The sequence below is a fragment of the Archocentrus centrarchus genome, chromosome 17 (genome assembly GCF_007364275.1).
Source record: "Archocentrus centrarchus isolate MPI-CPG fArcCen1 chromosome 17, fArcCen1, whole genome shotgun sequence".
Lineage (NCBI taxonomy): Eukaryota > Metazoa > Chordata > Actinopteri > Cichliformes > Cichlidae > Archocentrus > Archocentrus centrarchus.
Window position 1 is genome coordinate 33,647,479 of NC_044362.1, and position 17,485 is coordinate 33,664,963.

General features: G+C 40.2%; 1 protein-coding gene across 1 annotated transcript; it reads right to left on the minus strand.

Annotated features, from left to right (window-relative positions):
• Positions 1-606: 606 nt before the first annotated feature.
• On the minus strand, positions 607-15,661 carry LOC115795800 (uncharacterized). Its single transcript, XM_030751892.1, has 3 exons — positions 15,619-15,661; positions 9,703-9,815; positions 607-7,201 (listed from the first exon to the last, which is right to left on the minus strand). Exons 2-3 carry the CDS (start codon positions 9,800-9,802, stop codon positions 3,498-3,500), a joined length of 3,804 nt encoding a protein of 1,267 aa, XP_030607752.1. The 5' UTR covers positions 9,803-9,815; positions 15,619-15,661; the 3' UTR covers positions 607-3,497.
• Positions 15,662-17,485: the final 1,824 nt, after the last annotated feature.

Below are 17,485 nucleotides of genomic sequence, written 5' to 3' on the forward strand. Positions count from 1 at the left end.
CTTCTCTCAGCCACTGAACTGTTAAACAACCACATTGATGGAGGACACATATCCGTTGGAGAGATTCATATTCATAAATATTCATAAAATAAAAGCTTGAGCTACATGGATGTGGGTGTATATGCGTGTGTGTGTTTGGTGGAGGTTCTGAGTGAAGTGTGAGCGCGAGACAGTCAGTAAGGTTCCTTCATTCATGCCTGTACAGTCTTGGCATGGTAGCGGCCAACAGGAACCAAACTTAATTGTAAATGAAGGCAACTTTTGCAGGCAATCTCTCACCGATCCTTTCAATGTACTGACAGACGCTGTGATATCAAGATTAACATGGAAGCGTACGGCCTAACATTAAAAAGTTTTGCGAGATCTCACAAAAGTACAACTCTTTATTTTTCCTTCATGTTTTTCTTTTTTTTCCCATGTCCCTTACGAGGTTCCGTACAAACCCATCATAGTCTAAATGAGGTCTAAATGCAAAATTGAATATGCTCATCAATATGGAGAAAAGTAATTTAACTTTAGCATTGACTTTAGGACTCATACCCCATTCATTGGTTCAGATAAAGCAGACATAAAAACAAAACACATGAACAACAGCCTGAGACAGAATAAAGCAGCACAAATCCCCACAAGCTTTTATTATCATATCTCAGTCATAACATTTGAGCTCACACATTAATGATATAATTTCAATCTGATTTTTTATACACTTATAGAAAATATTCTAAATCACTGCAAAACATAAATCACACAAAATCAGTGCTGTAGTTTTCAAAGTAAATAAACATAAAACCAAACAATCAACAGAAAATCATCCTAATTACAAGACCCCCCCCCCCACACCCAAATTAAAGGTGTTTAATAATAATATTTTATAGATTCACTGTTAAGTACTAAAGGTTTTATTAATGAAAAGAACAGTAAATGTTATTTAGGTTTAAACATCTGTCTAGACCCAGTGCTTCAGCCAACAGAGACCATTAAAAATTTTAGATCTGACATTACAGTTTTTATTGATTGCTTTGACCTGTTTGAAGAAACTGGGAACCTCTCGGTCTTCATCATCACCATCTCAGCAGAGCAAAAGACACCTCTTGCAAATGTGTTAACCCATTCTTATTGGATTGACACAGTTTTCCGACCCTTTTGCCAAATAGTTAACACAGATGTCATTCAAGAAGTCCAAACTCCATTGTTTTAGCTGTGGTTACAGAACAGAAACCATATATTCCGAGCTCTTAGAAACTCCCTGATCAGTATGAAATCACTGAAAGCACCTGTTTGACACTTCTTCACAGAATTTTTCAGTTTGCAATCAGTCTGCAGGCCTGTGTTGTTCTTTGCAAGCATGGATCATTGAGGAGGTCTAAGGCAGATGAGAGGTAGAGCGAGAGTAAGAGGTAGAGGGGTCAGAGGAAGAGGAGTCCATGTGCGAGGTGGAGGTATAGCTGGAAGGGATCAAGTTACAGATGAAATTCGGGCAACTGTGATTGATCATGTCGTAAATCATGGCCTTTCACTTAGAGAGGCTGGACCAAGAGTCCAACCTGTTCTAAACAGAAACACTGTTGCATCCATTGTTAGAGTTTTTCAACAGGCGAACAGGTAATATTGCTATACAGTATATACGGAAATGTCTGCAGTGATATACAGTACTTGATGTAATTTTTTCCACATTTCATGTATTCTTTATAGAATCAAAAGGCTGCCAGTCGGTGGCGGCAGAGGGAGAATTTTTAATGCCGAGCAGGAGGCAGCCGTTGTTAACATGGTTCTGGCAAATAATGACATTAGGCTGCGTGAAATCAGAGCAGCAGTGATTGCTGATCAGGGAGTATTTTAGGAACATCCATACTGTGAGCGAGGCCACAATTGACCGCGTCCTCAGAAGGAACCATATGGCCATGAAACAGCTCTATAGAGTTCCATTTCAGAGGAACTCTGAAGCTGTGAAGGAGGCCAGATGCCAATATGTGGAGGTAAGGAAACACAACAGTACTATACTCTTATGCCTTGTCATATCATGCAGTTACTGTAAAATGATGTAATTGTAATTTTGCCTTTTCATTCTTTAGCGAATAATGGAGCTTGAAGCTGAGGGGGCACATCATGTCTTCCTTTATGTCGATGAAGCCGGTTTCAGTCTTTGTAAAGTAAGGAGACGTGGAAGGAACCTCATTGGGCATAGGGCCACTATTACTGTTTCGGGGCAGAGGGGCACCAACATAACTGTGTGTGCTGCCATCTCCAATGATGGTGTCCTGTGCCATATCCCTACCATTGGCCCATACAACACAGAGCGTCTCGTAGCATTCCTGAATGCCCTTCATGACATCCTGATCCTGCCTCAGGAGAGAGGCCTGTTGGGGTCTGGCATGCCACTGTTCGTGATTATCTGGGACAATGTGGCGTTCCACCACTCAAGTGTTGTGAATGAGTGGTTTGCAGTGCACCCTTGGATGATGGTACAATTCCTTCTCCATTTTTAAATCCCATGGAGGAATTCTTTAGTGCATTGAGATGGAAGGTATATGATCACCGTCCCTATGAACAGATGTCCTTGCTCAATGCAATGACTGCTGCTGCCCAAGATATAGATGCAGAGGCATGTCAACGATGGATCAGGCATGCTAGACGATTTTTCCCTCGGTGCATTGCACGAGAGAATATTGACTGTGATGTGGATGAGGCCATGTGGCCCATTCTTCAAGAAAGAAGAGACTAGAAGAGACAGAAGTGTATCACTTGTGGCTATCTCTTATACTCTTATAGTATAGGCCTACTATAGATTTTTGTTCTTTACTGTAAAAGACTGTTTTTTTTATTTTCCATGTATTCTCTGTTGGAATATTTCATTTGTCAGCCACAGTCTGAAAAAAAGAATGTAATCAATAAAATTTGCATCAAAGCATATCTAATTCTGGATGCATTTTTTGCAAGAGGGCAAATTTGACTACAAACGGCACTGGAATGTAAGCTACATACAGTCCTAGGTTACAATGACAAGCAATAGTGCACTGATTCACACATGGGTGCTGTATTTTGGATTTTGTTGTCCATTGTGTAATGATTGATTGGAGGTGCTCATACACTTGTGTCATAGTTGAGTTGTTTGATGGCGAAATTTGCTTTTGTTCCATATTTTAAATGTTTTGGTACAGTTAGAGCCTTTTGCAATGAAGATGTGTCATTTTGACCACTGTGGCACTGTTTAGGCCTCTGCGTTAACTGTTTTGAAAATGTGGATTTTGAGTTGACAGCTGCGTCAAAACAATCAATAAAAACTGTAAGGTTGGATGATTACAATGCAAGTGTGTTAAGACTTAAGACAAGAAAACAGAATTTTAATCACTGTTAATCTAAAGCTTAAGTGTTGACATCCTGCTAACTTTAGCTTGAATTGGAAAAATATTTAATTATATAATTTTAATAACATTTTCATCCTGAAATAATTTCTCAATGCTGCTGAGATATCTGTAGACCAACAGGACTTGTAATAATTAGCCTGAATATCCAAAGAAATGTAGAACTTTCTTTACAAAGCCCTTTTTTTCTTTTCTCTCCTTTCGCTCCTCAGATAATTCCTCCTCAGTTTTTCGATATTTGTCTTGTTGGGCTACCTTGGAGATAAGTTTTGCCCTCTCCTTCATTGCCTCCAAAGATTTGATTCGAGCCAGGTAACCCTGTTTAGCCTCTGATCTTTCTCCTTCAATCATCATGTCGATGTACTCTGGGGTGGTCAGAGGGTTGGGCCTCAGGCTGATCTCTTGCAGACGAGTTATGCACTTAGCTGTCTGATCCATGAGGGTCACCATTGTGTCCTGAAGTTGAAGGATTTCGTCCTCTTGCCTATCAATCAGGTCCTGAACAGTCATCTTTTCTTCATTAGCGTTTTCATACTTGCGTTTCAGCTCTTGCACCGTCTGCTTCTCTTTTACTTGAACATACTCCCAACTGTATGTCTGGTTGAAGTGCACACTCCAAATACATTTTCCAGGGCAGACAACGCACATCCCGTTCATATCCATTGATGCACAATCACGTTTCTCACTATCTTGTTCTATAGCACATGGGTAGTGGCATGTTACTGAGCATATCTGGCAGTTGGTGATGAATACTTCTGTCTCTGTGAGCTTTTTTTGGACTGGCTTAATAACATCCACCTCAATCTCAAACTTTTCATTTGAAGTTATGACTGCTTCGCACTCTTTGATCTTTTCTTTGGTCGTCTTGATCTGTTCAAGTTTTGCTAATCCAGTTCTAACTTGTGGCTGCAACCCTTCGATGGCTGTTTCAAGCTGCTTTCGCTCCTTTAGCACTTCTTTGGTCATCAGCAAGCTTTTGGTTTCCATTTTTCCCAAAGCAGTGAAGAACTTCTCCATACTCTTGGCCCCCATCTTCCAAAACATTTCATCAAAGCTGGAATCGTCCTCATCTAAATCCTCACCATCGTCTTTGTTGCATCTGTTGTCTGCAAACAATGCTGAGTTGTTGAACTTGAAGTGAACTGGAAGGCCTAAATCATTTTTGGGACATGGGACCCCAGAGACGTTTATTGCCTCAAGAACCGGTGGTTCCTGACCATCAGCAAAAGTCACGAGCATTTCAATGTTATCTGCCACATCTTTGCCAAAAATGGAGAGCACCGAGTCAAACACATATTTCTGTGTTGCTGTTAGTCGTGCAAGAGAGGCCTGAGTAACAAAACACACTGCATCGATCTCACTGACTGCATTAGGAGAGGAGAAAAGCCTGCGGATTTGCTCGGTGATCTCCTTGTCTCTTGCTACTCCTCTCGTATCCCCAAACCCTGGAGTGTCCACAATGGTGATGGAGAAGGGGATTTTAAAGCCCTCCTGGTGGTTGACTTCATACACAGTGACCTCAGATGTCTGACTGTGAGCTTGTGAACTTGACTGATCCTCATCAACTAACTTAAATCTGAAACTGTCGTTCCACTCAACACCAACAATGTAGTTGATCATTCCATTGATAAGAGTGGACTTTCCTGATCCGGTTGCTCCAAGAAGCATTATTGTACGATTCTGCCTCATGCTTTCTTTGCCAAACATGTACCTTCGACAGCCATCGATGTCCATATCTTCTTCTTCCAAAGGGAGCTTGTAAACTGAGGGCAGCTTTGAGTTTGTCTTCTTGCTGATATGTTTCAAGTATTCAGCAAGACGTTCAAACTCACGCTTTGTTGTGCAGATGTTAACAGTGATGCTTTCCTTGCTTCTTCCATCTACACCACAGTCACATATGACCTTGACTGCATATTGTGTCTCTGACTGAAGCCCTGAAATGACGGCCTTCTCTCCTCCTGAAATTGTTTGGTTCCATTTAAGGTCATTTACTTTTGAACTTCCATTTGTTTTTGCATACTGCACGATGTAGCTGAATATCTGGACATCCTGCCCAAGCTCAGCAGGCTTCTCCCAACTCACTGATATCTCACTCGAGATTGGTTCAGCCTGAGGTTTTCCAGGAGGGCTGCACGGTAAAGTTTTAATGGCATCACTGATTACATTAGCTGGTCCAACACCTGCTGAGGTCACTGCTCTGCATCTGAACACATACTCTGTGTTTGGTTTCAGATCTGTCACTGTGACTTCTTCAGAGTTTGGTTTTGTCTGTTGCTGCCATCCATCCTCTCCACTGACACAGTACTCAAGAGAGTAGGAGGTGATGTTCTCTGCTCCAAATGTGGGTGGAGAAATCTTCAGTGTCACACTGTTGTGGTTTATATCAGCCGCTGTTACAGTTTCAGGCTTTGAAGGAGGTTCAAAGTTCTCACTGACAGCAAATCCGTCTTTATAAAGGTAGATGCTGGAACCTTCCTGTGTCTCATTAGTTAATCCGACTGTCAGGAACTTAACGTTCTTGTTCTCCTTGTTGGCCTCTGAAAAATCATTGAAGAGTTTGGCTTTCTTCCTCATATCATCTGCTACTTCCTTTGAAAGATACCATTGTTCCTTCTCTACATCATAAGTATGATGATCTTGAAGGTCTGTTTTTTCTTTTAAGTAGTTTGAAAAAGCTGAGAGGTACGGTTCATCCTTTCCCAATGAGGTGAAAACAAAACACAGGGCGTGCTCTGCACTGAGAAGTTCTTCATGTAGAACACTTTGAGATGGAGCAATCTTGGTGTTCTTCATCATGTTGGTGAAAGATTTTAAGATGGAGATTTCTCTCTCTCTACAGTCCATCCACTCAGTCAAGTTTTTGCTGCTGAAAGGTGAAGAATGTCTCTTCTTCAGGATCTCAGCGAGTTGAGCCTCCTCTTCTCCTCCTCCTCGGATTGATGGAAGTTTCTTTGCTAGAGTTCGCTGAAATTCCAGCTTGAACTCAGAACACATTTCTTTAAAACTTTTCAGTTTTTTGCTGATCTGTGGGAACTGCTGTGCAGTGGAAGTTCTCAGTGCATCGTTCCATCTCATTTCCAGCTCACTGAATTCTTCCAGGACACTCTGTGATTCTTGAACTAATCTTATACTGATCTGTCGGACGAGTTTAGCAGCAGAAGAATCTAAACTGGTCAGCGGTAACAGCCAGACCTTCACTGGTACGGCTTTTTCTCCATTGGCTCCCAGTAATGTTGGAAGACTTTGATAGACTGCTACAGCTTCCTGGAAGGTTGTTGGAGGTTTCTGAATGTTAAAGTCTCCATAAAACGTGCAGGAGAATTTATCAACATTTGCTTTATCTTTATCTTCCATTTTCACAGAACCTTCACCCTCTATGGAAAGCAAGGGGATTTTCTTGATCATCACCTTCAGGCTGCCCTGGATTTCTTGACATTTTTCTTCTTTAGAAACCTCACGGTCAAATACAAAGAAAGCTTGTGCCCCATAAAGGATACCTGTGACTACATGTGTTGCTATTCCTTGCTCAAAAACATAGGGATGCTTCACATTACCTCTTCCGAGGTGATTCATTGACAGTTCCTGGAACTTTGTGGTAGTTTTGTATTTCAGTGTCACTCTGGCCTGATAGTTGGATGTCTTCTGATCTCTCAGGTATTTGGCTGATCCTCCAACCTCAACCAGTCCACCCAAGAAACTTGCCTTCAGGGATGCCTCAACATTTAGTGCTGAAGATTTATCCTCAATTGATTCAGATGAAACAATCTCAAAGTCACTGTTAGGTTGTTCTTGTTCTCTTTTATTTTTTTCCAGGTCATCACAGTCCCACAGTGTCAGTCCTGTCAACAATAGAAAATTTGTTTTTTATTTTAGACAATAAAATAAAATTATAATAACCCAAGTCTCAATTCCTAAGAAAAAAGAAACATGCAAATTCTCTAAGTTTTTTCTCCATGAACCAAACTGCAACACTTTAAAAGGTAAGATAAATCTCAGAATCTCAGAGAATGTGGCACCTTATTGTAGATGTGCAACATAATAGTTTCACTTTGTAATTTCGTTGTATGTTTGACATATAATACCTACCGCGTGGCAGTGGCGCAGTGGGTAGGTACTTGCCTTGCAACCGGAAGGTTGCATGTTTGAGCCCCTGTCTCTGTGCTGCATTGTGTCCTTGGGCAAGACACTTACACCACATTGCCTAACGTTAGCGCTGGTCTCGGGCTGCATGACCGCAGATGCTTGTGACCTGGAATGATCATTTCATTGTATGCCTTGTGCGCACAATGACAATGAGTCATGCAGGTGGATCATTGACTTCCTGATGAACAGGAAGCAGCATGTGAGGCTGGGGAAGAATGTCTCGGACTCCCGGACCATCAGCACCGGCACTCCTCAGGGCTGTGTCCTCTCTCCTCTGCTCTTCTCCCTGTATACCAACTGCTGCACCTCTGACCACCAGTCTGTCAAGCTTATTAAGTTTGCAGACGACATGACTCTCATCGGACTCATCTCAGACGGGGACGAGTCGGCCTACAGGATGGAGGTCAAACGTCTGGCGTCCTGGTGCAGCCACAATAACCTGGTACTGAACGCCCAGAAGACAGTGGAGATTATAGTGGACTTTAGGAAGCACACAGCCCCTCTACCCTCCATCATCCTGACTGACACCCCCATCACCACAGTGGACTCTTTTCGCTTCCTGGGAACTACCATCACCCAGGACCTCAAGTGGGAGCCCACCATCACCTCTGTCATCAAAAAGGCCCAGCAGAGGATGTACTTCCTGCGGCAGTTGAAGAAATTCAACTTGCCAGCAAGGACCATGGTGCAGTTCTATACTGCCATCATTGAGTCCATCCTCACCTCCTCCATCACTGTGTGGTACGCTGGAGCCACCACTAGGGACAAACAGAGACTACAGCGCGTTGTGCACTCTGCTGAGAAGGTGATTGGCTGTAACCTCCCATCTCTCCAGGACCTGTACACCTCCAGGACACTGGGGCGTGCAGGTCGGATCACAGCTGACCACTCTCACCCTGGGCACAGACTTTTTGACCCTCTCCCCTCAGGCAGGAGGCTACGGTCCATACGGACCAGAACCTCCCGCCATAAGAACAGTTTCTTCCCCTCTGCTGTTGGACTCATGAACAATTACCCTAAGACTGTTACCACCACCCTCCACAAACGCTGATGACCCTATGTCTATGCACCTGTCTGACTGCACTGATGTACATATTAGTGGAATATAGTCTACATTTTTTTATCTTTTAATTAGTCTCTGCACTGTATATTTTGTAATTTTGTAATATTGTGCTATAGTTATAGCTCTAATATCTCTGTATATTTGCAATTTGTATACTTGTATATTGTCTTATAGTTTTTATACTTATTTGTTTTTTTTCTGTAAGCACGAAGTACCGCAGCAATTTCATAATGCTGTGAACCTGTTCACCCATATGGCAATAAAAACCTTCTGATTCTGATTCTGATTCATTCTGAATGAGTTGGATCTAACATCTAATCTGAATTCTTCTTCTGATTCATTTAACTTTAACTTGTGCTGTCTCTAATTATTAAAAATGGTGGTTTCAAGTCTATCTGAACAAGTTACAGTTGTGTTAATTTAATTTAAATGTTTTTTAAGGGCTAAATCAGATTTTAAATGGAACAGACTTTTATTAGGTAACACATTTTGCCTCTAGGATACAGATTGTTACTGAAAAGTAAATTAAAACATTATTAAACTGAAAACAGATTTCAGTGCTAAAAGAAAGAAACCCTTGCTAAATTTGTAAATCTACCTAAAATGGTTTGCCTGATGATGTTTTGATAGACATGTTTAGATGTGGGTCAACCAACTGCTTTCAAAAAGTTTGTTTTGTTATTGTAAAATTTATGCAGATTTTTTTGAAAATTCTTGCCTCTGGCATATGGCCTCGATACAACAATAATTAAAAACACTGAAACCAATAAAAATTAAACTGAAATGAACAAACTGATTCTGGAAACTGAACAGAAATTTCATTTAAAAATTAAAAAATTTAAATTAAAAAATAATAATACAAAGTTGTCGTAACTGCTGTGCACAGTGGTGCTGCCAGAAAAGGATATTACCATATTAGCTTTGTAATTCCAAAAATACAGGTTTGTATTTGAGGAAACAAAAAAAATTTATGATTTAACAGTGTTTGCCTTCAGTTGATCAGTTAATATCATCCACTTATGTTCTATAGTTACAGTACACTAAATCTGTTATTTTTATAGTCATTTTTCCATTAATACATTACATTAAGTTTCACATCTGTCTGTCCATCCATCCATCCATATGAATCCTTACCAGGTATGAGTAAATCCTGGCGGCAGTCATACAGCATTCCAAGGCTGAAGGGCCGGCCGAGCGTTGCAACCTCAATCGTTCTGGTGGCTTCAGCATCCATCTCTGTTTCTAGTCTGGATAATACAGACAGTCTGATTTCATTCACTAAGAGTTCAGTTCTTATTCTCCTGTTTTTCAAAATGCTAAGTGCAGCACATATACCACCCAACCCAGTCAAAATAGTCCATTAAAATATGAAAGAAGGGAAATATTTATGGAGTCATTCTGTGAGTCAAAACTAATTTTGAGACATACCATGCAAATAATGTTGGTCATTCATGAATGAAACATGATTTGTGCACAGCATGTGAAGTATTCATTTCCTCTTTTGTAACTTTTCTTTGCACTTTTTCTTTTCAGATGTCAGTCTTGCAATGGTGTGGAGTTCAGTTCAATTCAATTTTATTTATGTAGCACCAAATCACATCAGTCACCTCAAGGTGCTTTATATTGGATAAATATATGATAAAGGATAAAGATGAAGCAGATAAGGGGACCAACCGCTGCCAGCAGCGGTGAGATGAGTTAGGAGGCCAGCTGCGATCCCAACAATCAAGACCTCCAAGAGGCTTGGTAGGTGACCAAAGAAAGAGGCAACAGAATATCTCTGGCTTAGAACACTCGGACTGAGCAGAAGCCTCAAAACACTTGGACAGAGCAAACCCCTACAATACTGGATGAGGCTCAGACTAAGCCAGACCCACAGATGCTGGTTCGGAGTGAGTGGGACCTTTGGGCTCCGGACAAGGCACTGGACAAAGCTTGGACTGAGCCGGATCCTCTAGACCAGCAGGCCCCTGACGAGAAGCAAATACCGTAATACCCCTATATGGCTGTGACGCGCAATTTCTGGACTTTCAGGAACTGTTTGCATTTTTTCGATAGGACAAACGGTTGCGGAGTTACAGTAATACGCCAGCTGATCGACGTTCCTTTGATCAGCCGACTCCGAGCTGATACGCCACGTCTCAATCAGCTGTTCGCCGCTACTGAGGGCAAGAAACGGGCACTTCAGCAGCGATCGCCCGGCGTTAAAGGGTTAATACAAGAAAAGTTTTTCTTACCCAGTTATTTGGATAATTGATTAAATAATCAATAGAATACTCCATTACTAAAATAATTGACAGTTGCAGCCCTAATGAAATTTATAACATACCATAAGCCAATGCATCACCTTCTCACATAGGAGCAGCAGGCTTCAGGTGATAGAGCGATTGTTGTAAGTAAAGTTTATTTATTTAGCACTTTTCACACACAAAAAGTCACAAAGCCTTGTACAATAATTAAAACACCAGGTTAAAAAATTTTAACATTACCATAATAAAAGACAAAGAAGAAAAATAAAGTCAACGGAAAGCCTGGTTAAACAGAAAAGTTTTCAACTGTTTTTTAAAAGACACCTCAGAATCAGCTAAACAGAACTGGAGGGGTAAATGGTTCCAGAGGTTTGGTGCCACTGCCTGAAAAGCTCTGTCTTCCCTGGTCCTTAGTCTGGTATGTGGGACAACTAAAAGATTTTGATTTTGCTGCGTGAGAGACTGTTGACTTATGCAAAATGTATCCAGGCATTGAAAAACAATTGTTTTTTTTGTTTTTTTTTTTTAAAAAGATCGAATTTGTATCAGTGTCAGCAGATATCGAAATGTAAAATATTGGTATTGGTATCGGACATAAAAAAGTGGTATTGTGTCATCCCTACTCCAGGCGTGGTCTCACATGTGCCATTTGGAGGCACCACAAATTTACTGATAGTACAATTTAATTATAATTATAGACATATAAATCAGAGGTTGCCCTAACTTGTAAAAGGAAAATGTTAGGCCTTCATTCACAAAAAAAACCCCAGTCTATTTTCAGTGATTCTTTCACACACCCAGAATAAATAAATTGTATATTGATCAAAAGTTACAGTAAATGTAAACACTACATATTCACATAAAATAAAAAACCACAATCCTCCCAATAGTCCTTCTCTAATACACAACTTACAACCCCCTCCCAAACAAATACCCCCACCCCACAAACAAAACTTACACAAAGCATAAAGCTTTTTGTAAAACTTTAGACACTTACTGGTCAAAAAAGCTCTGAGCCTTTGTCCTCCTCATCCTGCCGTAATAAACGTAATAAAGACCCCGTGAAAGCCTTATCAAGACCTATACAACCTTCCCTGCCTCCAACACTGCGCTTGTAAATTTCCATATGTAAAGCACACACACACAATATCAGTGGCGTGACAACAGCGCACGGTGGTATTTTCTGTGTAATGGTGCATATCAACCTCACCATTACATACATATTTACATCTAAACAGCATATAATATGAGGATGAGCTGAGAATAAAAAGTTACGCGTACTATGAATCGCCTTCAGAGTAGCAGCTGTTCATGGGATTTTTCACTCATAAAACGGTCGAATCAGCGATGAAATCCTCTAATAAATAACAATCCACTCTCATGGGTCATTTAGTCACTTCCTTGAATAAATATAGTCTGTTAATTGCAATTTCCAATGTGTGAACTTCACCCAGATGGCAATAAAAACCTTCATTCATTCATTCATTCATTCATTCATTTTTGATGCATTCTGACCATCCATTGGTGAGAAAAACTATTGTAAACTCTATTTACGCACAATGGCGCACACAATCTTACTTCCTGCTCAGTTTCACGCATGGAGGATGCACTGAATACGCAGGGAGTTTATGGTTTCATGTGAAAACACACTCCCTAGCGCCATATACACATGTGTCAGGAATTTTATTGGCTAAACAGCTATGGTTTGGGATTTTGGGTCAGTGTTGCCCAATCAGAACGATTGGAGAACATTTGGGGCATGTCCAGAGAAGTCACATGACACTGTCTGCTTATTATTGGCTATGGAAAATCCATTTCATAACATGATTGGCCAAATGAGGTGTTCCAATTCTGAGGGTCTAGTCTGTCATAAAAAAGCATCGTAAGGGCGGATTGCTGCATTACTGTGATGCTATGAGGCTTCAAATTTGAAAAGCACTACAAACGGCCTGTGGGCTGCTGCCAGTTAATAGGTTAAAGGTGATTTCTTGGGATAATGACAGGAACACACAATACAAGTAACTGGGCCAGATGGGTGACAGAACTAAACAAAACTAACGTGCAGAGTGACACACAGCTGGGATACATCGACAACAATGATACAAGGAACAGACAGACTGAGGACTTTAATACACACATACGGTATTCGAGGAGATTACTGTATGTGTGTATTTACACAAGACAAGCAACGCAGTGTATGCTGGCAAGTGCAGTGAGGACTGCTTGGATCTTTACATTGGAGCAACCAACCAGCCTCTTCACAAACGAATGGCACAACATAATCATAACTTCATAACTCCATAATCAAGTTCGCGGATGACATCATGGTGATAGGCCTAATCAAAGACAATGATGAAACAGCCTACAGGGAGGAGGTTCAGCATCTGGCTGCATGGTGTGAGGACAACAACCTGGAGCTTAACACAGGGAAAGCGAAAGAGATTATTGTGGACTTTAGAAGAACAGCAAGTCAGGCACACACCCCCATCTGTGTCAATGGTGCTGTAGTAGAGCGGGTGCCCAGCTTCAAATTCCTTCGCGTCCACATCTCTAAAGATCTCTCTTGGTCCCTCAACTCATCTATCCTGGTCAGAAAGGCACAACAGCACCGTTACTTTCTTCGGAGACTCAAAAAAGCCTACTTGTGTCCCAGAATACTGGTGAACTTTTATCACTGTACCATTGAGAGCATTCTTACAAACTGCATCTCTGTGTGGTACGGCAATTGCTCCGCAGCTGACCGGAAAGCTCTTCAGCGGGTGGTTAAAACCGCCAAACGCATCACCGGCACTCAGTTACCCACCATACAAGACATTTACAATAAACGGTGCGTGGGCAATGCGAGGAACATTATCAAGGATGTCTCTCATCCCAACCATGGACTTTTCACCCTACGTCTCGCAGGCGTTACAGGTGCCTCTGCTCTCGTACCAGCAGGCTCAGGAAGAGCTTTTTTCCTGAGGCTGTAACCCTGCTAAACTCCAGCACACCACTGTAAAAATATCACTGCACCTTGTACCACATTTAACTCTGTACTTTTTACAAATGTTTCATTTTGACTGTATATACAATCAGTACAATCAGTATTTGCAAATTTGCACACGGCACTATTGCACTACTTATACAAGCACAACAATAATGCATATACTGTATATACTTGCCATACTTATATACTTAAAATTATTTATTCTCATTCAATACCCATTCATGTAGTTATTTTAGTCACTTTTATTTCTCTGTAAATACATGTTAGTCTATTTTGTATAATCAACATTATCTGTTTAATAGTCTTAATATTCTTTTATGTCTCCTTATTTCACCTATCTGGTCACTTCTGCATTTTAACTGTGTATTATATGTATATAATCCCTATCTTCTGGTTAGATGCTACTGCATTTCGTTGGCTCTGTATTTGTTTACTCTGCACAATGACAATAAAGTTGAATCAAAAAAAAAAAAAAAGAATCAAAATCAAACATAAAAAAGCCACCTCAACAGGAAAAGACTCAGCTGTACATCTCCATCTGAAGGTCAAAGGTCACTCTCTGAGGACGCCAACATTAACATTTTGGACCAGGAAGAGAGATATTTTGAAAGACGAGTAAAAGTATTTTTGTCCACTGTGAACAATAATCACTGAACAGCGGAGGCAGATTACATCACCAACTTTCCACCGTTTACAGTACAAACCTGAGCTCCCTCCCCAGGAGCCTCAACCCCCATTCACACCTTTGTTCAGATGACCTCAGTAGGTCACTTGATACAATGGAGCGAAGTCCCAAACTGGTTTCACCTGAAACAACTGATTGTAATGACCCATGCCTCATGTTGCCTGTGTCACTAAAATCTATATCCTTATTGTATTTTTCATTCTCCTGCTAAACCTTCAGTCATTAAAATATTCCTGGATGTACCTTTTTTGTAACAGTTACATTAAATATAAACAATAATAATAATAATATTGTTAATATAAAAATATTAAATTAAATATTTTCTGATAGATTTGATTAAAGGTGATAAAATAAGAAGTTACTGTACTTACATTAAGTGTAATGGGTGGGTCAAAAAGGAATTTGCATAGGAATTGCAATTCTTTTAATTAAATTAAAAAAATATTAAAAACTGATTTTCATAAATGCTAATGTATATATCATTATGCTGGCAGAGTGAAGGTGACGGAGCTTTACTGCACAGGACACAGAACAGCAGCCAGTTGGTGCACGTCACAAACACACAGAATTATGATGTATTTTAATCTCCCAGATAAACATTTTTCATTCACTTTGTAGTTAATAAATTAATAATTAGCCTGAATGAGGAGGTAAAGTATCCTGTGAATACTTCACCATAACCAGATTTTTGTGTAACAAAAATCAGATTTAAAACCTGACGTTAGTAAATTAAACTCTGCACATGTAAGAACTAAAATGTCAAATATATGAATATGTTAACTTGAACTTTAGCTTTAAAAATAACTCATATAAACTTCATATTCTCATGCACATTTCTATTTTTTCTGTTTAGTAATGACCCTCACCAAAACCAATCAAAACTTTCAGATTAGTTTGATGAGCTCATCAGTCAGTGGGCAGAGGCCTCGAGCCGCTGGCCTGAAGCACAATGAACAATAAAAAAACAGAGATTTAACCTTCAGTTTGCACTCAGCGTGCACCACTGCCTGGTGGATTACGTCCAGGACCTTTCTCGAGTAATGTCCATGATTACAGAGCTCTGACTGCACAGAAACTATACACAGCAGTGCATGCAGAAGAATGTTAAAAAAGAACATTGGTGTACTTACAGCAGAAATACCTGTGAATACGTGTGAACGGGGGAGGCTGTTGTTCCAGACACTTTATGTCCTCAGTGAGCGAGAGAGACCCTCCCCCAGATCTTTATTCAGGAGGCAGGACAGAGAGATCACATGACCTGCAGACTGTACAGGGAGAAAGTACAGCTTCTGTCTATGATATAATAAATTTAAATTTTGTGAGCATCTGCAACATGCTCAAACAAAACTAAAATGTGAGCTTGTAACTTTGGTTTGGTGTGAGGACTGCAAATAACCAAGATAACTAAGAAACAAAGGTTTATGTTATTGAGCTTTGCAACAGGCCCAATGTGACAACAGAGGAAACAACTTATTTTTATCATTGCTATGAACACAATGGAGGAAGATGCAGCAGATTTCATTCACCTTAGATGCAGTGCTGCACCTGAACAATGCCCTGCAGAATTAAAGGCCACATGTAAACAGGAGAATGACATTATGTTCATGTAGAGCAGTAAGGTGTCAGGAACAGGTGGAAGATGATGAAGATGATTCTGAGAGTGGGGCTCTGTGATAAAGTCAGTCTAACATTTAGTGATTATTTGACTGTTATAACTGCCTGTTGTGTGTCTGTAGATCTGTGCACTGCTGAAACAGCCTGAGAAAGAAGCTGCAGCTCACTGCCAGCATTTACAGCTTTAATTAAATTATCACTAAAAAAACTCAGTATATTGATGACTTTATACTCGGGGTATGGATACAACAGTGTAAGTCCTTTATCTGTTTACACAAAGTGAGTTTTTAATTCATGTGGCTCCCACTCTACCGCTGCACACCCTGTAAAATGGACACAGCTAGTCCAACACTTCATTATAACTCAGTGTTTGAAAGTATACATTAACTTAATAAAATAACTCTTTAAATTTCACATGACAACAGATAACAAAATTTGACAGTTTGTGGGAACACATTTAACTCTATAAATCAACAGACTGGCATGAGCTCTGTTGAGTGTGATGGAGTGTTAACAGCTTCACATCCTCGAGGACACATTTAAAGCTACATTGATTGAGGCTAAATGTTTGCTGCTCTCTGCAGACACACAGGCTCCAGTCTGTGTCCTGCTGATGCTGCTGCCCACTTTCAGCCAGGTGTTACAGCAGCTTACTGCAGGTAGCATAGGGACTGTGGATCAAAGCATCATACTCCCCCCACTTATCCTACTAAAACATCTCTGAGGTGCTTCTGACGTTTGTAACATTTGGCATTTTTTTGTCTCATTACTGATCTGTTTCGATTAAAATTTCAACACGTCAAAACAAAACAAACAAAAAAGTCCCTACGCACTCAACTACAGGTCCAAAGGCTACTCTGATAATCAACTTGCCAGTAAGTCATAACTGTGATGTATCTGTTGTTTACTTAATAGTTCAATCATGAAATATTCCTCCAGTTAAGGAAATCCAGTTGAAAGTCAAACGTCACTGATCTGTGTCGCCACAATAGATCAGTCTGATAGATACACTGATATTTAAATTAGGTTGACAAATTCACAATGTCAGCTCGTGCTTTAAATAAAAGTTCCAATAAAACTTCCATCAAGAGTCTGAATTGTTCATGTAAATATATACGTGTATAAAAGAGTGACATTTATGTGTATAAAGCCTAATTGAAGACTATTGAGCTTTATGGAAGCTCTTGATTAGATTGAGAAAAATGCAACAATTTTTGTTCGCCTTTTGTTAGGGTGTGTTTCTCCCTGAGCTCATCCAAACAGCGCTCTGCCTTTTTTCCCTTCAAGTGTGAAAATCTAATAAACTGCTTTCAGCACAAACTGAAATGTAACTAACGCTGAAGTATGGACACAAATTATGTGTGAAAATCCCACTGAGTTTTC